This window comes from Lichenostomus cassidix, chromosome 8 (assembly GCF_008360975.1).
Source record: "Lichenostomus cassidix isolate B80296 chromosome 8, HeHo_3.0, whole genome shotgun sequence".
NCBI classification, from domain to species: Eukaryota; Metazoa; Chordata; class Aves; order Passeriformes; family Meliphagidae; genus Lichenostomus; species Lichenostomus cassidix.
In genome coordinates, this window is record NC_139489.1 from 24,732,312 (window position 1) to 24,757,220 (window position 24,909).

The 24,909-nt window shown below is 52.4% G+C and overlaps 1 protein-coding gene across 1 annotated transcript in view; it reads left to right on the forward strand.

Moving 5' to 3' along the window:
• Positions 1–22,766, forward strand: part of LMX1A (LIM homeobox transcription factor 1 alpha) — a 42,469-nt gene extending 19,703 nt beyond the window's left edge. Inside the window, exons 4-9 of the mRNA XM_085068517.1 lie at positions 15,685–15,917; positions 19,812–19,981; positions 20,134–20,211; positions 20,304–20,373; positions 20,500–20,670; positions 20,833–22,766. Of these exons, the coding sequence (XP_084924643.1) occupies positions 15,685–15,917; positions 19,812–19,981; positions 20,134–20,211; positions 20,304–20,373; positions 20,500–20,670; positions 20,833–20,993 (883 nt within the window). The 3' untranslated portion in view covers positions 20,994–22,766. The remainder of the gene's footprint in view (positions 1–15,684; positions 15,918–19,811; positions 19,982–20,133; positions 20,212–20,303; positions 20,374–20,499; positions 20,671–20,832) is intronic.
• The last annotated feature ends 2,143 nt before the right edge of the window (positions 22,767–24,909 follow it).

The following is a 24,909-nucleotide window of genomic DNA, read 5'->3' on the forward strand; positions in this document are numbered from 1 at the left end:
TTTGCACTGATGCTGCAGGGAGAGGCTGTTTTCATTTGGTGTTTTCCATTCGTTGGCTCAGCTGTGGAAGGTGAAGGGTTCCCTGCCTGCCCTGGCTGTCGGCAGGGCTGTGCAGGCAGGACACAGGGAGGGAAGGAGAAGAGGATAACGCCCCAGCCGCGGGCCCTGGCCATTTCTGGACGAGTAGGTCATCTGGGTGTGGGAGGGGAGCTGGTGTCCAAGCCAGCCCAGAGAGGCTGGGATTGGGTGTATGTGTGATTTGGGGGAAAGTGAGAAGGGATTTCTTAGGCGAGAGGAATGCAAGTTTCCTCCTTCACATATGTCTCCTGTTCTTCCAGTTTGCAACAAAAGTCATCAAATTGCCCAAGACCTGGCAGCAAGGACAGCCCGAGAACAGCCCACAAATCATGGGAAAGCTTCTCCCCTCCTCCCTGCCTGCCTCCAAATATTCAAGCATCAGGAACCACTTCAGTTCCCCTCTGGGCAATAAAACTTGCCCCTTACTGATGTAGGGCAGCTGCAGAGCCCAGAGCTCCTGCATGCTGTAGCACTGGTCCTGGTGGGTTAGAATTTGGGGATTCCTTTGAACTGGTTGTGCTTTTAAACCCTCCAAATGCTCCAGCTGGGGTGACAGGAGCCGTTTGGAGGAGACACCGTGGCATGGCTGATGTGACTTTCCTTGTCCCCGGGTGGTGGGGACAAGTGACAGTGACTCAGGTCCTGCTTGGTCTGCCTGGATTATCAGGCACTGGGAGAGGAGACAGGGTCTCCCAAGGATGCCCAGCTGGGGAGCACCAGGGTTTGGGGGTGTAGGGCTCCAGCTGAGAGGTGAAGCAGGAGTTGTGTCTCAGGATGAAGGGGGTTTTAACCAGCCCAGCCCTTTGCTGCAGTCCTGCTGGCTGCTGGTTTTTGTCTGGCAGAAGGAGCTGTCAGTGCAGCAGAGCTGCAGAGAGCAGGGAAGCCTGGCTGAGCTCTCCTCTTCACCCTGTGCATCTTGGGGATGGGCAAAGTCCCTCCTGTCACAGGAATGGAGAGATTAGGATTGCTGCTGTACTTCATGCCGTTTTCTCTGTGTCTCCTGGGACACCCAGAGCAATGTGAGGGTGGCTGCAGCCCCACCATCCTCCCCACTGTGAGTGCTTGCATCCTGCCTGGTTTTCCATCCACCTGGTTTGCACCAGGTGGTGCAGGTCCATTAGGATCCCTGTAAGAAAGGCACTCTTATTTCATTTTGGTCGTTTGAGTCATTATAGGATTTCTTTACAAGAAAACAATTCAAACCATTTTACTCTGAAGTGTAGACTGGCAGTGATGCCAGGACTGGAATCACCAAGGTGTCCCACCCTCAGGGTCCACCCTGCATCCCATGTCCCCTAAGACAGTAATGGGGCAGTTTTCACCAGCAGGTCTGGGGTTTTGTGTGATGGAGGAGACAAGGGGGGCTTCAGCATGACCAGAGGACAGAGGATGTGAATTTTGCACATCATTCTGGTCAAGACAGGGCATGCAGGGAGCCAGGCATGGAGCTGCAGCTCTGAGGGAACATGTTTGTGCAGTGGGGCTGCCCCAGCCCAGGCAGGGGGAAACAGCTCCAGGTGAAGTCAAGTTTCATTTAGTGGTTCCACTTGGGGTATTGTTTTTTCCTTCAAGAGAGGTCCACCCCAGCAGGATGCCCTGCCAGCCTGAGGTGCTTCCCACTGTCCTGGTGGAGCCATGCAGGCTGTCCTGCTCCAGCCCCAGGACGTGGCTCACAAGGAAGTCGGGGTGCTGCCTTCCCTCTTGGGATCAACATGTCGCTCCCACTCCGAGCCTCTTTCTGCTTCCCTGCTCCCGCCTTCCTCCTCCTGCAGCATCTGCTCCGGATGTTTTTTCCCTGAACTGCAGAAGCTGCATTTTTCCAAGCTGAATTTCCTTTGTTTTTTTTTTTATCTCTCCAGGGTCCCCTTCAGATTGCTTTGCTCCGTTCCATCCTCTCCAGTTTATTATCTTCTGTGAATGTTATTAACATGGTAATTAGTCCCTAATTGCAATTGCCAATGAAGATGTCAGATAGGGCTGATGCTACCCCTGATCCTTCACAGTGCTAGCCCTGATCCTTCACTGCTTTTCTCTGAATCCTGTGGATTCCTCTGTACCTCTCCCATCATTTTGGTTTGGTTTCACAGGGGGATGCTCGTGTGTGTGGGTGAGATTATTCCCCCAGGAGGGATTTGCTGAGACCCAGCACTGGGTGCTTTATAAACCCCCAGGGACAGGCTGCTGGTGGGTGCAGCTCTGGGAGACACTTTCTAGCTGGTCCCAAGGTTTTGTCTCAAAGGCAGGGTCACGACTGGCTCTCCATGGCGGCCCTCTTGGGAGGCAGAAGGGAAAGGATTTTGGAAAGTTGAAGAGTGGCATTTGCCATCCCGCCTATACACTCAACCCTCTGGCTGCTGGGGCACTGTGCAAAGGTCTTCCATGCCTATAAATAGGCAGAGAGGTAGGCAAAGAGATGGGGAGATGGGATGAGGACGGGCGGGGAGCCAGCCCAGGCCGGCATCTGGAGCTCTCATCGCCTTCGTGCGCACGAGAGGTGCGGTTTGTTCCGGCCACGCTGTTCTCAGCAGGCAAGGTTTGCCCCCACAGAGCCTATTTTTGAACACAAACCCCCTGATTACCTCTTGGAGGTGCTGCAGAGAGCTGGGGCTGCCTTGTGGTGAGGTGTCCTGGCTCTGCAGCGGGACGTGGAGCCACGTGCTCCGAATAGCTCCGTGCAGACGTGGCCTATGGAGATGAAATGTGGCTCTTGACCGATTGCGAATAAATCAGGGTCAGGAGCTTGAATGCTGGCCAAGAAACCCAAAGGGATAAAATATAGCCTCTCTACAGACTGTTAGCAAACAGCACGTGGGCTGAGATCTGCTAGATAAATTTATGCGCTGTGAATTGTTCACCCAGCTGTAGTGGAGGGATGGATGGACCCACGGAGAACTGATAACCATATGTGGTGGACATGCCTTCGGTGCTGACCTTTAGAGGGTTCAGCAAGGCTGGGAGGTGGCATGGTGACGTCTTCTCAGGGATGTCACCGGGAGGGAATGGGGCACATGTGTTGCTTGAGGCGAGGGAGGGGGATTCAGGCTGCCTCTGCTCTGTGCGTCCAGGAGACAGCCTGGCAAAACAAATTGCTGCTCCTGACCTTGCTTTTCCCATCATGTCATTCAACATGGATTGGGAATAAATACCAGGTTTTTTTGCCTTTGCTTGGTTGTTTCCAAGCCCGTGGGACTCACCATCCTGAGAGCTCCCATTCCTGGTGCAGCCCAGGGAGATCAGTTTAAAATGGGAAAAGTGAAAAGGTGGGATTCTCACCCAATTCCAGCTGTGGGCACAGGGCCTATAGAACCCACTGTAACCCATTTCAGGTGGAATGCTCACTGCCCTGGCCACAGGGGCTGGTTCCTCTCACTTGCCCCAAGTTCCCTGTAGCCACAAAGGGGAACGTTGGCTTCATGTTGGGATGAAACATCCTGGTGGCAGAACCATCTCCAAGCAGGCTGACTTAATGAGCCTTTGGGCTCAGTTCAGCTGCTTTAAACCAGAGAGATGGGCCTGAGCCCAAAACAGGGAGCCAAACAGCTTCATACTTGTTCAGGCTGCAGAGGAGCATGAGTGGTTTGTGGCTGGTCCCTCCTTTCTCTAACCAGGCATCTGCTTCCCACCCTCCACCCCAGGATGCTGGCTGTGTGCATGCTGTCATCAGATGGGACTAGTCCATAAATGCATGTCAGCATCTTGTATATCCCCAGCTCTGCCCTGGCCTTAGCCCAGCTTGCAGGGAGGACCTGACCCTCCGTGGGTGCCAAGCTCTGTGCCCTGGTGTGGCTATGGGAGAGCCACTGCTCTGTGTTCTTTTCTCATTTTACCCCAGCGCTGCAGGGGGAATGTGAACTCCCCCAGATGGGATTTGGAGAAATGTGGGGGAAATAATATCTCTGTTTTGGGGGAAAAAGCATTTCTCCTGGATGCTGGGCCAGTCCCACACTCCAGGGCTGGCTGGGCAATTTGCCGTTCTTTGGCTGCAGGGGATGTTGAGGGGGATGTGAACTTTGCCTGCTTTCTCGGATTTGCAGCATTGTTTTGAGGCTGGGACCTGGAAAAAGAGGCTTTTCCATGGCTGGGCATCCCTGGCAGGCTGGGAATCCTCACTGGGATGGACTAGTGGCTGGCTGTGCCCAGCATCTGTCCTGCACTGCTGCAGCACAGTAATCCCCACTCCAGCCCTGGCAGGCTGCAGCCAGGCTGGCTAATCCACGTCCCTCCTCCACAGCTAATCCATCAGCTCCCCCTTGCAGCACCCCCAGCACCCCCTGTGCCTTTGCCTGGGGCTGTGACTTTTGACACAGGCAGGACACATTTAACAGTGTGCTCTGAACACTTTGCAAGTGGCCACCGGTGGGTTGTGAGCTGCAGGGCTGTGTCACAGCTCCTGCTGGAGTGACACCAGGGCTGGCATTGCCATCCCAGTCAGTGCCAGGGACCCTTGTCCCAGTGGCTGCTGGCAGAAAACGAGAGTCACCAAAGGCTGGTGGCTCTGCCTGGGAGGGTGAAGGATCCCCACCGTGCCTCACATCGCCGTGCAATTCAGTCACCTCATTTGCTCTTTTTACATTTGTTTAGGCTTCAACAGAGCAAAGCATGGCAAGTTTTTAATGCTGTTTTATCCGTCAAGGTGTCTTTCCTTTCTCCCTGTGGCAGTTGCAGATTTTGACAAAACCTTTGGAGCGAGCCACAGATCAAACCCAGAGCAGTGAAATCGGTGGGAGGAAGTGTCATGTGGTGCATGGGTTGGATGTGCCTGTGGCTTTTGGTGGGGCAGTTCAGAAAAGTCCAGCAATGCACAGGCAAACCCTACGGATATTCTGAGGGAAAACCTTTATTTTTCATTTTTTTATTTAAAGGATGCGATTTGGCAAGAGCCTGTCAGTGTGGTCAGCTAGTCAGATCTAACCTCCTGCCTGGACATGTTTCTGGTTGCTGTGGGTGGAATTTGTGACATTGCCACTCTGTGGACTCCCATGCCACAGGCACATCCACGAGCTGGGAGAGCCATTGGGATGGCATTAGGATATCTTCTGCGAGGGGTTCGCAGCTAATTGGTACAATCAATATTTGTTTTGCAAATGCAATTGGAGGGAAAGAGGGATTGAGAGCGCCAGAAATTCAATTGACCTGTAAAAACAGATACGGTGTAAAGGGAATCCTTCCCCTGCCAAGCAAATATTTAGAAAGGAGAAGCAATAAAATGAATAAGCAACAAAGTAATATCCTGCCTCCACGGCCGCCGGAGGCTGCTGGGAAGGGCTGCTGCCCCTGATGCTGCGATAACCCTGAGCAGACGAGTGGCAGGAACCTGTTTCCTAGAGAAAGCATGTTTGCTTTTGCCATCTAATCCATCAAAAGCTCGTCCTGCTGCCTTGACAGCACTGGGACCTGTCTCAGGTAGCCTGGCCAGCTGGGCACTGTCCCCATAGCCCTGCAGCCATGGCTGTGGCATAAACCCTGTGGTGGCACAGGGGACAGGGCTGTCCCTGCACCCTTGTCTCTGCTTGAAGGGGTCTCTGCTCTTTGCTGCCATGTCCCTGCTCAGCCTTTTGTGGTGCTTTGCTGATGGGAACACACTGGGGAGGGTTGTGGGTGCTGTGGGGTGTGAGGGGTGCGTGGGAAAGAGCACCAATAGTTCCTGCCTGGAAGGACATTCCAATGTGTCAGCGCTCAGCCTCACCACTCCTTGGTGAGAAAATCAAAATGGTTAAGGGAAAAAAAATAAAAGATGTGCTTTCAGATCAAAAAGCTCCAGAAAAAGGTTTTGGGTTGGGAGTGGTGAGATGGCATCCAGCCAGGGCTTTGGCAAAGCAAGAGAAAAGCACCCAAATCCCTCTCTTCCAGATGGCCCAGCATCCCTGGGCACAGCACTTTGGTACCCAAGTGACTTGAGCTTGGGCTTGTGGCTGAATTTAAAAGTCTCCATGGAAAGCTAAGATTTTTCACAAAAAATTGTTTAATACACGTACATATATGTGTGCATATATATATATATATATATATAATGTACACACACATATATATGTATAAAATAGAGCAAATAGAACAAAGGGAAATAATAATTTTATGGGGAAGCAATCAACCAGCTCCAGTGCTGAGCATCTTTAGGCCACTTTGTAGCCTTCTGAGCATCTTTCCCCCATGGATATTGACCCCTCTGATTGGTGTCAGGATCTGAGATTTCTTATCATTTACTGGCATCAGTTAGAGCCTTTTCTGGGGGGTACTGAAATCACCTGGAAATGCAGTCACTACGCAGAAATATAAAAGAGGTTTGGATTCAAGAATGTTGGCTAAAAATGTGAACTTCCTCAGACTGAAGAGGAAAAAGCTCTAGAGAAACTCAAGGAAATTTTGAACTCCTAATAATCAAATTTTCCTGAGATTTTGTCCCTGTTTATCATAAGACTGGGCCCCTCCAGGATGCTTAGTTCCTCCCAGAAGCTGATGCTCAGGCCTACGGAAGGCAGAGCTCTGGTTTTCCACATGTGAGGTGTCATTTGGGAGCAGGTCTCTCACAGGGATCACAGAGGGTAATCTGCTGGACTGGCTCTGCCGCCACGTCCCTGGACCAATATTGGCATGAAACTCCCCCCACCTTGTGCCATCATCTGTCATCTCATCCCTATCTCGAGTGCCACAAGGCTGGAAAACACACCCCAAATATTTATTTCTCCCAAAACCCCATCCTGAGAGCACACGCTAGGAGAAAGCAGCAACACGAGCTCAGCGGAGTGGGGGCAGAAGAAAGATGGCTTAAATTTAATGTCTTTTTAGATGAGTATTTCCATTCATTCCAGAGCATATTCCTCTGGCATTTCCAGCGCGCTTGTTTAGCCGAGTAGTTAACAAACTTCATGGAAACACATGTTATAGTGCTCTCTAGTGCACGGAGCTATGTATGAAGGATGCCTCTTCTGAGATATCTCCATGCGAGTGCAGCTTTTGCTCCGGAGCAGCCTGTTAGCCACAACAGCTGCTTCCCATTGTGGAAATGCTGCTGAGGGGAAAAAAAACCAACCCTCAACCCCATCCCAACAACTTGACAACACGCGCAGATGATATTTATGCAAAACCCTGCGCGAGGGTGAGCTGGGGCGCGGGGAAATAAAAGATAAGGCAAGAAATAACCCGGGCGGGAGAGCGCTATCTCCCTGCCGGCAGCGCCCGGCGCGCTCCCGCCGATCTCTGTTTGCCGAGCTGCTCCTAAGCAGCTGGTCCCTGTGTCCAACTGAGTTTACTCTGTTTAGCTTTCATACAGCCGAGCGGTTTTTATAGCCACCGGAGCGCCGGGAAGCTCCACAGGATATTGGCCGCCTCCTAATGAGAATTTGCCGTGTTGGCACGTCGGCACAAACACCGCGTGAATTTTAAACGCCTGGGAAACGGCAGCTCCTGCAGCCCCAGCCCTGGATGCTCCCAGAGTCCTTGGGGGGAACATGGGGTTTGTGTTTAATAAAGGAAAAGGCAAGCCTTGATTGTAGCCTAGGAGACTCGAGAGCAGCCGGGAGCGCTGGGGCACGGCTGGACCTGATGCACCCTCACTGCCTCAGTGTGATGCTCCAGGAAAACCTCACAAGGCCAGGGGAGCCCACTCTGCCCCAGGCAGGGATTTGGGGGGTCCTGAAGGTGAGGTTGGACTTGTGGGTCCAGGCAGGTGTTGAACTCAGTCCCCTGGATTTGCTTGATCTGTTTTTGAACCTGTTGGCACAAGGTGGAGGTGAATTTATGGCATCACAAGGGAGTTGGGGCTGGAAGGGACTGGAAATCTTCCCAGTCCTTCTTCTGCATGGAGCAGGGCTGACTTGGATGCTGGATCAGGTTGTTCAGGGCTGGAACCAGTAAAGTATTGGCTGTGCCCGAGGAATGAGATTTCTCCATTTGATCTGAATACTCTATCTTTCCTTTCCTTTGTTTGTTTTGGTTTTGGGGGTTTTTTTGTAACTCTCCTTTTGAAAATCTGAATGGAAAATATAAATGTTTAATTTTGGTTTGTGTCTATATTAATTTTCCATCACAGGAGGTTTTACAAAAATCAGAAACAAATATAATGACTTGCAAGAGGGAGTACATTAATCTGAAGCAGAATGAAAATTGCTCCTTCCCCAGAATGAAAATTGCTCCTTCCCCAGAATGAAAATTGTTCCTTCCCTTCTCCTTCCCCATGCACGTCAAAAAACCAGCATGTGTGTAAAATCCCCAAGGGGGTAGGAAAACCAGCCTGCGGGAGGTTTTAGCCAGGATATCTCTTTCTTGGAAAACAAAACAAAACAAAACAAAATTAGTTTTCAAGATCTTCACATTTTTATCCACAAAATGAGTGACATGAACAGCATTTCCTTCTCTCCTGGTTATTCCTGCCCCGCTCACAAAGCCAGCCAAATCGGGGTGGTGGCGGCAGCAATGGCACATCCTCTTGCTCCTGGTGACTTTGCTTTTCCATCATTTGCCTCTCCATTAATCTCAGTACAAACAAAGGCTCTGAAGAGACAAGCTGAAAAGCTCCTGGGGGTACGTTTAAATCAGTCCTTTCTAATAATGTCTGTCGACCTCTCTGTGGAAGCACTGCTCCCCAAGGAAAGGACACGGAGCTGCGGCAGCGTGCTGAAATATGGTGGGGTGTAATTAATTCTGACCTCTGGCTCCCGCTCACTCACTCTCAATATTAAATTTGACTAGTGATATTGTGGTTTTTCAATTATCCTTGTTTTCTTGGAGGCATGGGGGGGTGAGGGGGGTCGCTGCTCAAAATTCAGCTTGGTGGGAGATGCATTGCTTGGATGCAGAACTGCTGGGCTGTGGGCTGGATGAGATCGATCCTTGGGTTGGCTTCACTGGGATGGCATTTGGGCTTGGACATGGTGCTGTGTGTGCATCTCCTCTGTGTCCCTCCTGCCTCCAAAACTTGGTGCTTCTTCAGTTCTGGGATGGAATCAACTCCCCAGTCTGATGTTACACACTGTTATTGAGGGTGGGGCGACACGAAAAGAGCAGTCTTTAGGGGAATGGGGAGGAAAATCAATATTTTGGTCTTGTCTTTCTGGCCTTGCCCAGGAGATCACTTTCTGGCCACTCCTGCAATCAGCAGAATATTTTTATCAGACTCCTGGAGGGGACACCGAGCCATCAGGTGCTACAGGACTTTGTTGGTGAAAATGTTATTAATGTGTCCTTGATCTGAAATGGAGCAACGCAAAGCAGCCTTGGAAGATGAGCACATGCTCAGCCTTTCCTTGGATGCAGGGAAGGCTCGAGGGTCACTGGAGTGTTTTGGCAGTGGCTGCTCGCTGGGAAGGCTTCGTTTGTCTGTTTACTTAACCCCATCATTGTAGCAGTGCCCCTGTGTGTCACGCCGTGGTCCCTGGAGGGTCCAGGAGGTGTTAAGTGACCACTTTTGGACCTTGTCCAGGACTCAGGGCAAAGGTGCCCTTTCCTGGGAAAGCTCAGATGTTTCCCATGTAGCAGAAGCAGGGTTAAACAGCCCAGAATCAACCCCCTCTCCCCTGCTGCCCCCCTTTCCTCTCTGTCACCACCTCCCCAGTGTGTCACTCGTCACTGGTGTCCTCTGCCACAGGACCAGGCTCCAGAGGGGACATGGGACCTGCTCAGGTACTTGCATCAGAGCAGTAGCTCCTTCAGGGATGCTCCTGCTGAACACCCATGCATGGACCCCATAATTTAACCTCTTCAAAGCCTCTGGGGTCCCTGGATGGGGTTGCCCTCTCCTCCCCACCTCAGCCATCCTGGACATTGTCTCTGCCTTTGAGAGCAGGCTGTGCTTGTTGGCATTCTGTGCCATGCTGGGCTCCCCAGTGAGGTGTGCAGGGCTGGGATGCACAGCACAGCAGGATGCTGGATGGTGTGGAACTGCTGGGTTAGGACCCTGAGAGAGCTGGGTTAGGTGAAGAAAGATGAAAAGCAGGACTCTTAGGCTTCACCTCCCTTCCTCGCTCTCCTGGCCTCTCAGAGCATACAGCCACCAGCCAGCTGCTCAGGGGTGAATCTGCAAGAGGCCAAGGCTTGGCTTTTTGGACTCCCTGTTCCCTGTTGGCAGCAGCAGCTCAGCTGGACCCTGGGGAGAGCTTGCACCCCAGGGCCATGAAGGCGAGCTCTCATCAGCCCCTGGGGTGAAATAAACCCATTTCAGCCCGGTTGCCATGTCCCCTCAAAGTGTTGGAAGACGCATTCAGGCAGCAGGAATGAGAAGGGCTTGAGCTGGGGGGAGGGAGGAAGGAGAAGGGAAATTAAAGGAGAGGAAAAAAAGGAAAACGCCACTTGCTGCAAAGCGAGCGAATTCTCCAATAAACCCGAATCTGCTGAGAATACATTTTACAAACATGCAGCGAAGTTGGCCGCTTTTGTTTGGGCGTTTGTTAAGCATTAACTAAAGAATGCCATGGTCCAGCCTGCTCGGTGTGAAACCTAATTCTCCCCCTTTCTGGAGCCATGGCATGGAGTGCTCAATTTTTTTCTCTCTGTAGGACTGCAGCCTTCTGGTACTCCAGCCAAAAAACACTCATATTTTAGCAAGCTTAGCCCCGGCCCCGTTGCCAGGCAGTAAAGCGAACACTTGTCCGCCTCGGGGGGGAGGGAGCCGGGAGACGGGGAAGGGTCAGGAGAAGAGCCCCGGGGAAAACATCCCTCCTCTGTCCCACTGGAGAGCTCTCTGAGGGCTTGAGGTGCACAGCGAGGGAAGCAAGGGTGGCTGTGGGTGCTTTCTTCCATCAGCTTGCGAGCCTGGAGGTGCACTGTGGGTTTGGAGGTGCCCAGGATCGTTGGTGCTGAGTTGCCCTCTGAGCTGTGCTCCCCATTGCCAGGATGTGCCAGCCTGCTCTCCACAGGGCTGAGATGGACTCGGCCCTTTCTGAGTTGCTCCCATGGTCTCAGCTCCCCTCCCTGCAGGGCTGAGGGTCCTCGTGGTGCCCTGTGGCTGCAGCTGGGGGATGCCCTTGCTGGCACCATGGTGCATCCATCCCCCTTCCTGCCTGGCTGTGGTCCATGTCCTCTGCCTCACCCCTTGGCTCTGTGAGGGACAGAGTGGGGACAGGGTGACATGAGCCCGGCAGCAGCAGGGCAGCAGCTCCTTCCCAAGCCATGGGTGCAGGGATGACAGCAGCTGGCATTTTTCCACAGCCAGCTTCTCAAGGACTCAGTGCTGTTCCACCTTCCAGTGAGGGACAGTGAGTGAGAAGATGACCAAGTGCCAGGACAACTCAATCTGGTGTCCACCCTCCCTGTGGTTCCCTGATGGCACTCACTGCCCACCCCCTCCCCTTGTGACCCTTGTGCCACATGTGGCCACTGGCTCATCCCCATGCCAAGATCCTGGCCCTGGTGGGATCCATAATTTGGAGACAGCTCTGAGTGGCCAGGCTGGAGCTCCTTGCACCTCCTGACTCGTTGGTGAGGATTTGCTCAGGCTCCTCCTGGGCCATGATGAGAGCACGGGATGAGTTGGTCTCTGCACAGGTGTGTTGGAAAACCCAGCATCCCCATGGATGTGTCTGCTCCAGGCAGCCCTGGCAGGGCTTCCTGGGGACCCTTGCCTGTTTGGGGTCACTCAGGGGCTGCTCCTGCCCCTCTCCCCACATCCCTGGTGCAGGCTGGTGCAGACAGGCAGGGAAGGAAGCATCCCCCCTCCCCGCAGAGCTGCCTCACCTTCCCCGCCGCCCGAACCAAACCTCTCCGCGGCGATTGAGATTTGTCCGTCTCGATTTAATATCGGCGTCCCTGCCCCGGGAGGCTCGGCGGGGCTGCGTTTGTATGCGGCGCACGCAGACAGACAGCAGCCGGGAAGCGCCCGTCAATCACAGCCCCTTTCAGCCTGTCACCTCCGAAGAAAGGGAGAAAGAGCCGCTGGTGGCTCCGGTGGGAAACGGGGCTGCCGGCGCTGCACCCTGTCCATCGGGAAGGGACACGGGATGTGGCACCCCCGAGGTGGCCTTGGCCATGTGTCGGCATTTCTAGGTGTCAGTGGTGCTGCGTGGATGGGGAACCCCAAAGGAGAGGTCTGGGATGCTTTCCTGGGAAAGAGGAATGGTGTGGAGGAGTGGGAATGCATCTTGGGGATACCCGTAACGCCATCGGAACGGTGCGCTCCTGAAAATGTCCAAATATTTTGCTTCAAGATCTTCTTGAAATCCACCACCAGCTCCTTTCTGCTTCAAAACTGCAGGTTGTCATTTCAAAAAGGACCTAAACTTAAAAAAACAAAAAAGGCAAATTAATCAATACAAGAACAGGAACATTTTTAAAATCAGACACAAAAGACTATGTCGTGTGGAAAAAATTGTTCACATCACTGTTTTTTTGTTCCAGTTCCTCCTAAGTTGAGTGGGTTTGTTTTCTTTTACAAATATTCACTGTCAGTGCTCCAGTGAGGTGTTCACTGAGCTGCTGGTGGCAGACTGGGTCTCTACCAAGTGTCCCAGTGGTGATCAGGTCTCCCTGTCTGGTGCCCTGGCGTGTGCCAGCCAGCTTCCCCCCTGGCTAAACAAACTCAGTGCTGCCCATCAGGTCTGACTTAGCTTTGCAACCACAGATTATGGAGGAAAAACCCTCTACTGAGAACTAAAGCATCCCTAGGATGGCATAAGTGAAGGTGCTCCTGTTGCAATTTAGGGGATGGTAATTTGTCCTTGGTTTAAAGTTGAAGTCCCAGAGTCCATCCTTCTTCTCCTCTGGGCAGGCTCCTCTAGGGAAGTGTAATCTCCAAGTCTCCTCCACTTTGGGGGCACAAAGCGAGGGGACAAAATATGGCATTTGCTCTGTGGCCTCCTTTTAGCAGAGAGAGAGCTGAAAATGGAGCTGAAAGTCCCAGAGATGGAGGGAAACATCTTTGGATCCAGGCTGGTGTGTCTCACTCAGGCTAAAATGTTCAATTAATTGTTAGATTACTGCGGTGCTGGAAGAAAATTTTCTTTCAGCCCCATCTCAGACTGACCAGGGGAGTTCCAGCTGGGTTATCTGTGCTGGAGGTATCCTATGTGGGGTAATTCCCAAATGGAGTTTTCCATGTGTGGGGCTATCCATGCAAGCTGTTATTCCTTGGTCCCTGTAGAGTAGCTGGTACAGTCTGGGTCTCAAGGGAGTTGGGACACCAGCAAGACCCTTTGCTCCCTCTCCATTACTACCTGTGGCAGACTGTGTTTTTTGTGCCTGTGACCTTCTAGTGCTTAAGGTCTCTGTTTATTGTATGTTTATAAGGAGCTCTTCATGGATTCATACTGTGGAAGAGGTTTTATGGGGATTTCTCTGCATCTCACACTGCCCAGGGAGGGAGGAGTCGTGCATTGCGCAGTGAAAGACACCTGGACTGACTCAGTGGAAGCTGCTTTGGAATAAAGTCCTTTATTCAGTGACCTAAGAATGGTTTTAAGTGTCTGGTATCAGGCAGCCATTTACCTAAAGTTCACAGCTTTCTGCTTTGCAACACACTTTGGGCTTGGAAACATCCACTGCTGCATGCCTGGTTGGCAAAGGTTTGTGGCTGTTCAATAAGTGCCCTGGAAACAAATTTTGGGCCCATTCATTCATGGAGATTAGATGGCAGTAATGTAATATCTTATCAATATTTTATTACTGACAGCAGTTGGTAATCCCAACAGGTAGGGCTTAAACATCATTTAAACAGGATGAGAATGTGTTGCCAGATGAATACAAATCGCCTCCACTTTGACATAAAAGAGACATAATTAAAGATGAAGTGACTACAGAGATATTAACGCAAGCCAGCGTGTGTTTGAGCTGGAACAAGAAAAAAAATGACCCTTCAGAAGGGATGCTTTCAAGGGAATACACATCCCTCTCTTCCCAGGACAGTCATAGGGATGTTGCAAATACACACATCTTGGAGAGAGGCAGTTATAGGCAAACCTGGGAAATTAAAGCTGAATGTAGAAAAATAAAAGCCACTAATAGCAATGTCTGGAATTATAAACTCCCTAACCTCCACCTTTTATTTGATGATTTCCCACTTTCTGTGGTGACAGCGGTGTTTTATAAAACTTTATAACACCCTTTTCCTACTTCTTTGGGAATGCCACCTTTTGTTAAACTTGCCCAGGATTTGGGTGGCATGGGGAGAGTGTTGCACCAGACCCTTATGCTTGTCAACACTTTTTGGGGAAAACCTGGGAGGGAGCAGGCACTTTTTTGAATGATGCCCATTTTCTGATGGTTTTCCTGTGAGGATTTTGCATACATCTAGTCCTCTGCTGGTCAGAGTGGGGCTGATTCAGCACATTTCCTGTGTGGGTTTTTGTAGCAGCCAAAAAGAGAGATGGGATTGAAAGCCTGCTGGTGGCTGCAAGGCTGCCTGTCCTCTCCCCAGCCCCACAGCCTCCAAGGGATGACCCATGGGATGGGGACCTTGGAGGGGGAAGTTGTCTGGGGCCAGTGCAAGAGTGGATGCTGCACTCCCCTGCAGGTCCCTGGGGCATCCCCAGGCTGGGCTCGGGCAGTGCTCGGAGATAACCTCTGCAGGATGTGTGCTGGCTTTTGACTTCTCTTTCTGGGCCAAAGGCACCAAGACTGGGGAATAATAATGTCCAGTTCCCACAGATATTTCAGACAAGACTGGGTAAACAGTGGGGTTTTTTTCTATGTGATGTCCAAGCCAAGAACTCAGATATCTGTGTGTGGCAAAGAGGTTCTGGTTTGATACCTTCAAGCATCTCTGTTGGGCATCGCATTTACTGAAAATATCCAGCCCAGGGTTAATTCCAGATGCCTTCAAGTCCTCTCAAGCCAGCACTGACGCTGCCACCTCTGCTCTTCTCCCCTCAGTTCCCCCAGCTGTAAATCATTGATCATTCTCAGTAAGGACATTTAAAGTCGGGGAAGGAGAAGCTCTGTTTCAACCTAAAGTGTTATTGCTGTTGTTATTATTATTGGCTTTTTAAGTCTAAAGCCAGTGTGTTGAAACCTGGGAACGGTTTAATTAGGGATGCCTCAAACGCTGTCACATCAATGTCAAGGAACAAGCTGAGCTTTTTCTTTTCCTTTTGACACATCAAGTCTTCAGTCTGTCACTGGCCTTAACCCCAAAGTTGCTGCCTTGGAGATTTTTATGATATTAGGCATTCCTGATGTGTTTGCAAGTGGGAATGGGGCTGTTCCAGTGACCCAGAGGGATGGGGTGGTTTGTGGGTGAGTGACAGTGGGGATGCTTTCTGCAGGTGCTTGTGGAGAGGCATAGATGAGCTCACTGGCCCCACTGCTGCCTTGATAAAACTCCCGTGGGTGTGATGGTGTCTTGTGGCAGTGGCACCTGGGCTGTTGGGTTTGATACCTTTTATTTTTTTCACCTGGAGCATCTGGGTGTTGGGGTCTTCATCACTTGAGCACACTCATGGTAAGCACCAAAACCGCCAAAGTTGGTCCAAAAGCAGCATCCCCTGTTGGCACCGGGTGAGCGTGCAGCACTCAGAGCACATTCCCTGTCACCATGGGGTGCCAGCTCACCATGCCCAGCTCCCCATCGCAATCCAGGGGGTGACACAGCGATGCCGTGCCGATACCCATCTCCCCACCATGGGAATCCCCTCATCTCACAACCTGCGGGATGTCACAGCGGCTGTCCCCTCGCTTGTCCCGCAGGCTGTTCGCGGTGAAGTGCGCGGGGTGCCTGGAGGCCATCGCGCCCAGCGAGCTGGTGATGCGCGCCCAGAAGAGCGTCTACCACCTGCACTGCTTCTGCTGCTGCGTCTGCGAGCGGCGCCTGCAGAAGGGTGACGAGTTCGTGCTGAAGGAGGGGCAGCTCCTCTGTAAGGGCGACTACGAGAAGGAGCGGGAGCTGCTGAGCTTGGTGAGCCCGGCTCTGTCGGATTCTGGTAAGGCGCCGCCCGCGCCCGGCGTCTCCCTGGCTGGTCCTGCTCCGAGGCCCCTGGGGGTGGAGGGTTCTGGAGATGAGGTTTGGGCTCGCTGCCCTGAACTTCTGCCCTTTGGTGTGAAGGGATAAGCTCTGTAAGCACCGTTGGATCCTCCAGCGAGTCTCTCCCACCTCGGTGGTAAGGGCTTGAGCAGGGAGCTCAGCAGTGAGGGGCTGCGGGGCTGGAAGATGCTCTGGGGACCATCCCATCTCACCAGGTTCATTTCTGTAAGGGTTTGTGTTCCTGGCCTGTGCAGAGCACCAGCACCCCATCCCTAGGGGTGTACAGCTTCCCAGGTGTGGGAGGGAGAGCTGGCCACTGACTCCCTTGGGCTAAACCTGTGTCCCTCCCCTGGGCCTCACTGTCCCTGCCGGGGAGTCTGGAAAGGCTGAGAACAAGAAGTGAGCTGCTTCTGCTGCAGTCACCCCTTTTATAACAAGGGGAAACTGAGGCACAGAGCTGAAACATGAGCTGGCAGCAGGGAGCCTGCAAGTCTTGTGTCCAGAGCAGCTTTGCAGGCAGAACCAGCCTGCTGACCCAGCATGGGGACACTGTGGAGACACCACAGAGCCAAGGGGGGCTGCAGGAGAGGTGACACTGTGGCTGGAAGTGGGCAGGGGTTGGCATCCTGCTCCAGCCAGGGTGTCACAGCCAGGTTAGGTTTCCCAGAGCGTCAGACCAGCATTAAAATATGTATCTGCAGTCAATGCAAATCAAATCCGAATGTTTCCCAGGAAGACAAATTTAGTAAGAAAGCCCAGCACTGGGGACTGGGAGGGTGGAAATGACCTGATGATCTGCTAGCAGAAATCCTCATGATAACACCATCCCCACAGAGCTGTGCTCCTCACCAGGCTGGAAAGCCCCTGACTGGGTCTCTCAGTTTCCCTTAAAATCCCTCACTAGGGGGAAAGGATTTACCTTTGAAATGCTGCGCTCTGAAAAGGGCTGCCAGCAACTTTGGGGGGTGGGCCAAGTGGGGCTGTCTTTTCCCTGCTGGAGCAAAGCAGGGGATTTTTAAAAAGTAGAAATCAAGATTAGGAGTGTGTGGTTGAGGTGTGAAGCAAAGACATGGCAAAGCCTAGTGCTCTCTGTCAGTGGAGTGCTGTAGCTGGGAGAGGGTGGGTGAAGGGATGGTGATGGTTTTCAAAGATATGGAGCAAAAATTGCCCAGAGCCTTTATTTCTCTTTAATACTGTGCTCCTCTGCAGCGAGAGCCCAGCTGTGCAGGTTCTGTCCGAGCTCTGCAACCCTGCTCGCTCAGGAAAAAATATTCTCCCTTCAAATAACGGTGGTGATGTTTAAAAACAGAGTGAGGCCATGGGAGGAGGTGGCTGGGGGGAGCTGGTGAGTGATGGTCCAGCGCTGGAGGAGCTGCAGAGGCAGGAGTGCAGGAGGATCCAGCACACTGGCGCTGGCTCTTGCCTTGGCCCTGGGAAAGTCCTTAACTGATTGAAGAATTACTATTTTTTCCTGTGGGATGCGCAAACTCTATCAGTTAAAATAGGAACCAATGAGGAGATGTCATGCAGAAGAGAAAGCAAATCGGCCACAATGGTTTGGGTTTTTTCCTAGTGGGGGAAAAGGGCAGCTGGGGAAAGGTTGGGGAGCTTTTCCTCCCCAGCGACTCATCAGCCTGTGGTCCAGCCCTGCTGCCAGGGGCTCCGGCCAAACCAAGAGCTTCAGCTTAGCAAAAACCTCCAGGGGAAAGGATTATTTTGGTGGAAACTCCAGCTGAGACCTGAGGGATGCAAAGGGCTAGTATGGGAGTCAAAAGGGCACAGCAACCCCTTGGCTGGTCGGAAACCCAACCCGAAGCCCCTGACATGGCCTGACAGCCTCTGACTGGGGGGTCCCAGCCCTTCCCATCTCCCCGCAGACCCCATAGCTTGGCCCCACCACCAGCCCTGCCTGTTTTTGGTGGCTACCAACAGTCTTGGGATGTCATATGGCTCTGGGGACGGTGACACAGCAGGGCCCAGCCCAGGTACACATCCCTTGCAGGTGCTCAGTGTGTGGCAGCTTTTCCACTCCCGCTGCATCGCCCCAGACCCCATTGCCACGCCAGGAGATGCAGAGTGCTGTCCCCTCTCCGGCACCACTCCCGGATGCCCTTCACCAGCAGCGTGTGATGAGCTTCTCCAGCCTCTTCCCTGTCCCCCCCCCCGGCTGCTTTGAAGCCCCCCACCCTCCTCCCCCCGGCCGCCGCACACCAAGGGCCACTTTATGAGAAAGCGCAGATAAAAAGCGAGCCATATGTTGTCTGTAATCTCCCAAACCCTCGCTTCAATTACTGCCTCCCCCGAGCCTCCGCCGCCCAGCCTAAGTAAACAAGCCCCTCTGAAAGAGGACCCTGCTTTCCAATTAAAAGCGTCCTAACGTTTCTCCTCTCCCTAAATCCTCCTGAGCGAGGAATGTCCTGGCCCCGGCGGCGGGATGTGGGCTCGGCAGGTCGGAGCGAGGGCACTCGGCACAATATCCATCGCCCCGGCCCCTTCCCAGGTGACGTCAGGGCAGCCCCAGACACTCATTAATTTCTCCCCCCTCCTCAGTGGGGAAAGGCTTGAAAGGGAGAGTTAATTAAAAGTAATACCCCGCCAAATCCGGCTTCACTTTTCCTTCTTTCCCTTTGACACTGGGAGGGATTTGGGGAGCAGGTGTTGGCGGGGGGAGGGCTTGGAGAGGCTGCTCTGGGAGGGTTTTCCCCCTTGGAGTGGGTTTTGAGCATCATGGACTTGATGGAGCCCAGGAGCTGTGGCTCTGCCACACTGGGCTCTGTCCCTCCTGGACTGGAGGGAAAGGGGTGCTCACCTCGTGCTGGGGTACAAACGGGTTCAGGCACCTGTTGACGTTCCCACTCCCATAATTTGTGAAAATCTCTACCTTTCCATAGAAATTAAACTCCTTCAGGTTTCAGGAAAGCCTGTGGACTTTCCTCTGAGCCAGGCTCACTGCTCCCTGGTGAATCCCCATCTCCCAGAGCCACGGTAGCCCTGGGGTGGACTCAGGCCAAGCACAGCCTTGCATTTTGCATCCATATCAAACCAACACCTCAGCTCCATTATTGATTCCCGAATGAACTGTGCAGGAGCTTTCTGGAAAAGGCTGTAAGTGGTCTATAGCTAGTGAGAGGGAAGGACCTGTGCTGTCAAACCTACATCACAGCCCTCCCATATTGAGCAAGCGAGGTCAGCAGCACAGTGGAGATGCAGTGAATGAGGAAGGCTGGGAAGAGGCACTGTCCACTTTCCTGGAGCAGTTCCTGCCCAAAAGCTCCATGACCTGAGTGGTGGAGAGCAGCAGGGGGATACACTCCAGTGCCTGGGAGTGCAGTGGAGCAGCACATCACAGTGAGTACCCAAGGGTTGAAGGCTGAAGGAGTCTGGGTTTCTGTCCAGGGAGGTTGCAAACTTCACAGAAAGAAAGAATTGCAGGATGAAAGGTGCCCCTTATACCTGTGTTTAAAGTCTGTGCTGTAAAGGGAGTTGGTCCTATAGCAGAGCAGATCAGGAGGGGTTTGTGAGATGTTCTTGGCTAATGCTGCCCTCTCTGAGCATCCCTGGTCACCCATCAGCCTGACCTTCCCCAGGCTGGGCTGTCTGGGCAGAGGAACCAAATCTCCAGCTGGGCTGGGGGACAGCCCCGGGGGCACAGTGGTCCTCGACGACTGCTGTCCCCTCATGTGGATGGGACCTGTGTGTCGCTGTCCAGAGCCAGCCCCAAACCTCAGCTTCTCACACATATTCACATGAAGATCCCCAGCTCGTTTTAAATCTCCCAGATTAGTTTGAACATGCTGGAAATGCTGTGTGTGGCTTGCAGTCTGTAAAGGACTTGCTTTTTTTCATTCCTTAGGCAAAAGTGATGATGAGGACAGCATCTGCAAGCTGGGCCAGGCCTCGGGGAAGGGTGCTGAGGATGGCAAGGATCACAAACGGCCCAAGCGGCCGCGGACGATCCTGACCACGCAGCAGAGGAGGGCGTTCAAGGCATCGTTTGAGGTCTCCTCCAAGCCCTGCAGGAAGGTATGGGGAGAAGGGCCCATGCCCAGCTGCCTCCAGCCCTTAGGGATGTCCAGGGTGCTGGGCAAGGACTTGCCCTGACTGATCTGCCCCCTCCTAAAGTGCCCCTGAAAAGCTGAGTGGGCTGAGACGCCGCTGTCACTCTTCTCCCCCAGGTGCGGGAGACGCTGGCAGCAGAGACAGGGCTGAGTGTCCGTGTGGTGCAGGTCTGGTTCCAGAACCAGCGAGCAAAGGTGGGTACAAGGGCTGTCCTCACCCATTGCTGGGGCTGCTTCCCTCCTGGCTTTGGCCAGGATTCCACTCTGTTTTTCCCCTTCTCTCCCAGATGAAGAAGCTCGCCAGGAGGCAGCAGCAGCAGCAGCAGGACCAGCAAAACACACAGCGCCTGAGCTCAGGTACCCTCCTCGCACCCAGTGCTTAGGGTCTCCCTATTTCCCAGCCTTCTCCCGGCTTCCCAGTGGAGCTCGGCCACCCAAAAGGCAGCCATCAGATTGTGCTGATGACTCGATCTTATCTTGCAGCCCAGACAAACGGCGGCGGCAGCACAGGGCTGGAGGGGATGCTGAACCCCTACACCACCCTGCCCCCGCCCCAGCAGCTGCTGGGCATGGAGCAAAGTGTCTACGGCTCCGACCCTTTCCGGCAAGGGCTCACCCCGCCCCAGATGCCCGGAGACCACATGCACCCCTACGGTAGGGCTCTGGGGTTGGTCTCTTGCCTTCTCTCCTTCAAAGAGATGCTGGGTTGTGGCGGAGTCCCCTCACCCCTAAATATTTTATGCTACAAAAGTGGGCGGTACCAGGCACCGTCAAAGTAAGCTCTGAACCTCTTCTGTTCCTTCCCTGCTTCCCAAGGTGCCGAGCCCCTCTTCCACGACCTGGACAGCGACGATACCTCACTGAGCAACCTGGGGGACTGCTTCCTCGGCACGGCGGATGCAGGGCCGCTCCAGGCACGAGTGGGAAACCCCATCGACCACCTGTACTCCATGCAGAACTCCTACTTCACCTCCTGAGCACAGCGTGGTCCCCGGCGTGGGGTGGCCATCACCACTGTGCTGCCCCAGGAGGACCTGCAGAGCTCCCAGGGCTGGGAGGGAGGGGAGCAACACTGCTGGGATGCCGTCAAATATGTTGTAGCTTGGGATTCCCAAGGAGTGAGTTAAGTTATGGGTTGCATAGTTTCATGTTTCTCTTAGGAGCCTAGGATTAGGGACAGGAGTGGTTTTTGCAGCTGGCTGGTGGATTTTCAAATTTCAAACGGGGGCACAAATTTCTCGTTTTGGCAAGGGGAGGGGGATTCTCCCATAGGAGCATCCCAGTGCTGTATCCCACCTTTGGAAAGAGCAAAGTGCTGATCTTCATGGGGAGAGCCTGCAGCATCAGCCAGGCTTTGAAATTTGAAAAGCTGACAGCGCTTTGGGGAAACACGAGGGGAAACTTTGCTGCAGGGTTTGGTTTTTTTCCCCTCTGTTCCCTCAACCCGTTTGAGCGCTCGCTGCTTAAACATAGGGACTTTTAAGATAGTTGTTCCCATGCGAATATAGAAAGCTAGAAACCCCTAACATTGTGCCTGTCCCCGAGGACAGGGCTGTGTGTGTGGATGTGTGTGTGTGTGGGCACTCACATGTGTGCGTGCAGAGCCGTGTGGCTGCAAGTGTTGCACTGCACGGCCACACCTGCCAGATTGTATCAACAAAGTTTATTTCTAAGTCTATCAGAAATTTACTGTACAGCAAAAGTAACTTTATTTTCAGTGTGAACCATATTTAAGGAAATACTCAATGCACTTAAGTTATAAGAGGAAATAATTTACTTTTTATAAACGTTATGTTTAGGTTGCAAAAGCCCAGTGGCAGGGAAGGAACATCAGTTCATTTCAGGCGATAGGTTTGGGTTTCGGGGTTGGTTATTTTTGGTGTTCTCAGGTTGCCCCACTGGTTTTGAGGTGCATTTGAAACACAAAGCAGAGCTGGCTCAGTAAACCTGCTCTTTGCCAGCAGATTGATGGGGGCAGCGTGGTGGCCAGGTCCTGCCCCCACCGCTGGATGTGTCTGGGAGGTCACTGTGGGGTGGTCATGCTGCTGGAGCTGGTGGACATCCCAGCCCATCAGGGCTCAGCCGTGCTTCCCCACATCATCTTTTCCTTGCCCAGCAGGCCCCAGCCTGCCTCCACCAGCGACCCCATCCCATAGCCTCAAACCTGGGTGCTGGGCTGGTGTGAGCTGCTGTCCTGGTGCTGGGAAATGCTGCAGCCCACCTCAGCACCCCTTGGGGGAAGCAGGAAGGAGGAACAGCCCTGCCTTTCCCACCCCATGCTCAGCTTCATTCCTGCCAGAGCTGTGGGAACCTGGGGGAAGTTCTCCTTGGGGTCAAACCTTCAGCTGACCCTCACCTCATCCCCACTCTCGTTTTCATGCGTTGTGTCCTTTTGTGCTGCTGTTCACAAATGATGTAAGCGACAACCCGTAAAGACGTGCAAGTGACTGTGAGGCTCAAAACACTGGCTCGTCGCCACCATCCAGTCTGACACTGAATGTAGCAGGGTCTGGAGATGGCTGACCCGGCGGGACATGCTGACACACTGTCAGAAATCACGTACCGAGAGGAAATTAAAAAGACAAAAAAATCTCTGTTAAAGAAAAAGAAAAAAGCCTGGTCTTTTCTTGCGTGGTTGTGTCGTCTTGACTGGGAGAGGGAAGGATTTGAGTCATCTCCAAAGGCAGCGAGGTCTTGGGTAGGGTGTACCACAGGGGAAGTTTCTGCTCGTTGGGATTTTGATATCAAATATTTACAGAATCGTCAAATTTACAGAATTCACAGAATCAGAGACCCCTTCATGGTGTGGGTTGGGAGGTGCTTTAAAGACCATCCAGTTCCAGCCCCCCTGCCATGGGCAGGGGACACCTTCCACTATCCCAGGTTGCTCCAAGCCCCATCCATCCTGGCCTTGGACACTGCCAGGGATCCAGGGACAGCCACAGCTTCTCTGGGCAACCTGTGCCAGGGCCTCACCATACCCTGTGGCCTGGAACTGAACTGGCCCTTGGAGTGTCCTCCATGGCCAACAGACAGATTGGTGGATTTGGAAGGTGAGATATCTATCTCTGGCTCCCACCCAAGGTGGCAGAGAGGAGCTTGCTGGGGGTCTCACCAAGCTCTCACCTGGACTATCACTTCATGAACCCCAGCCCTCCATGAGCAACTCCATGTTAAGACTGCCTAAAAGGTATGAGTGGATGTTTTCCAAATGGAATTGCTCTCATCACAGCACCCTGGCATGGAGAAGTTCCACAAATATGTCACCAAATGGGGATCCACAGCTCATTTGCTGAGATGTTCAAAACAAGGGGTTTTCCTTCCTGCCCTTCATCCATCACTGCTCTGCAGCTCTTGTGCTAGAAAACATCAAGTCCAACCTGAAAAAGATTCTAAAATGGTGTGACTGTAAGAAGAAAAATGTGTGATTTTTATTTTACAAGTTGTGAAATAAAGAGCAGCCGAAGAGCAGCCTGGATTTCCTGGGTTGGTTTGAGGTTTTGCTCTGCTTCAAGACAGCAGCAGGGAAAAGGGTTGGACTTGTCTTGTGGTGGACAGGTTGGGGATATTATGGCTTGAGGTTTCTCTAATACTGGGCTTGGTGGTCTTGGAGAAATACTTGGCTGTTGCTATGTGGAATAAAGGGCAGGTCTGGGGGAGGTGGGTTGGAGGTGGTCTGGAGGAGCTGCTGTGGCCCATGAAACCAGCATGATTTGTAGGGTCAGCTCTAGGCAATGGCTAGGTTAACACCACCCAGGCTTGCAATGTAAAAATAGATGTTTCCCTTAATGGTTATTAAAATTGCCTCAAAAATTCCTCTCACTTGGATACTTCTTAAAACATCATGTTTAAATTTGTGGGGGTTTATTTTTAATGTTTTAAAGAGAAAAGGTTTCTCTTCCCCACACACAGCTATTTCCTATTTGAAAAATGCTCAGGTGCATCAGTCTGGCTTTCCATCAGCCCAACTGCCAATTTACACTTGCTAAATTCCTTCCCCCAAATTAAAACCGCCATGTCATACAGACTGGTTGCCTACTTTTAAAATCTTGCAAAAATGTAATGACACCCTATAATAACAGTTTCTTGAGGCAAATGTGTGTATATATAAGAAATTATTATATCGAGTATGTAATTTTGGGAAAGGATTGGGATTGTGGATGAGGGCAGATCTTTGTCAAGAATAATCAGTAGAATTCATGGTTTTAAACCTGTTCTTCTGCCAGTTGGCCCGTGTGCTCGACACAGCCCGAACATGAGCCCAGTTTGCAATCCTGCCATGGAGTAACAGATGTGGGTCCTCCTGTCATCTGGATTTCATATCCTCTTGTTCCTTATTTCAGGGTGTGGATGGATCCTGCCAAAGCAAAACTGGCTGGGCCTTATCTTCTGCAGGTGATCGAATCACTGCATGGCAGATGACTTTGTCAGGCTGGGTGGGTTGTCAGATGTCCCCTGGTTTGTCCCCCTGAGATGTCCTTTCATGGGGCTGCCTTGCCACACTGTGCTCCAAGTCTGAGCCCCCTCTCAGCCTGGGGAGTGGCTCCCTGGGACAAATGATACCTTCTTGTCAAAGCCAGGAAGAATAGAACAAGGTCTAACCTGAAAACAGGTTCCACCTTGCTCTCCAAGGCAAGGGCAATGCCAGGAGCAGGTTGGGAGCTGACCTTTGTGTCTCTAGTGACTCCAAACAAAGCTGCTTCTGTTCAGGCACTGCTCGGTGGCCAAGGAGAGATCAAGTCAGAGATTACTTGTCAGTTGAGGACACTGATTAGATGATACTGATAGGCAGCCAGCTCGAAGTGATATTATGTTAACTAACTTGCTCTTTGTGAATGGATGGCTCAGGAGCTTGGGGCAGATGCAGCCTGGAGTGAAAATCAAAATGGCATT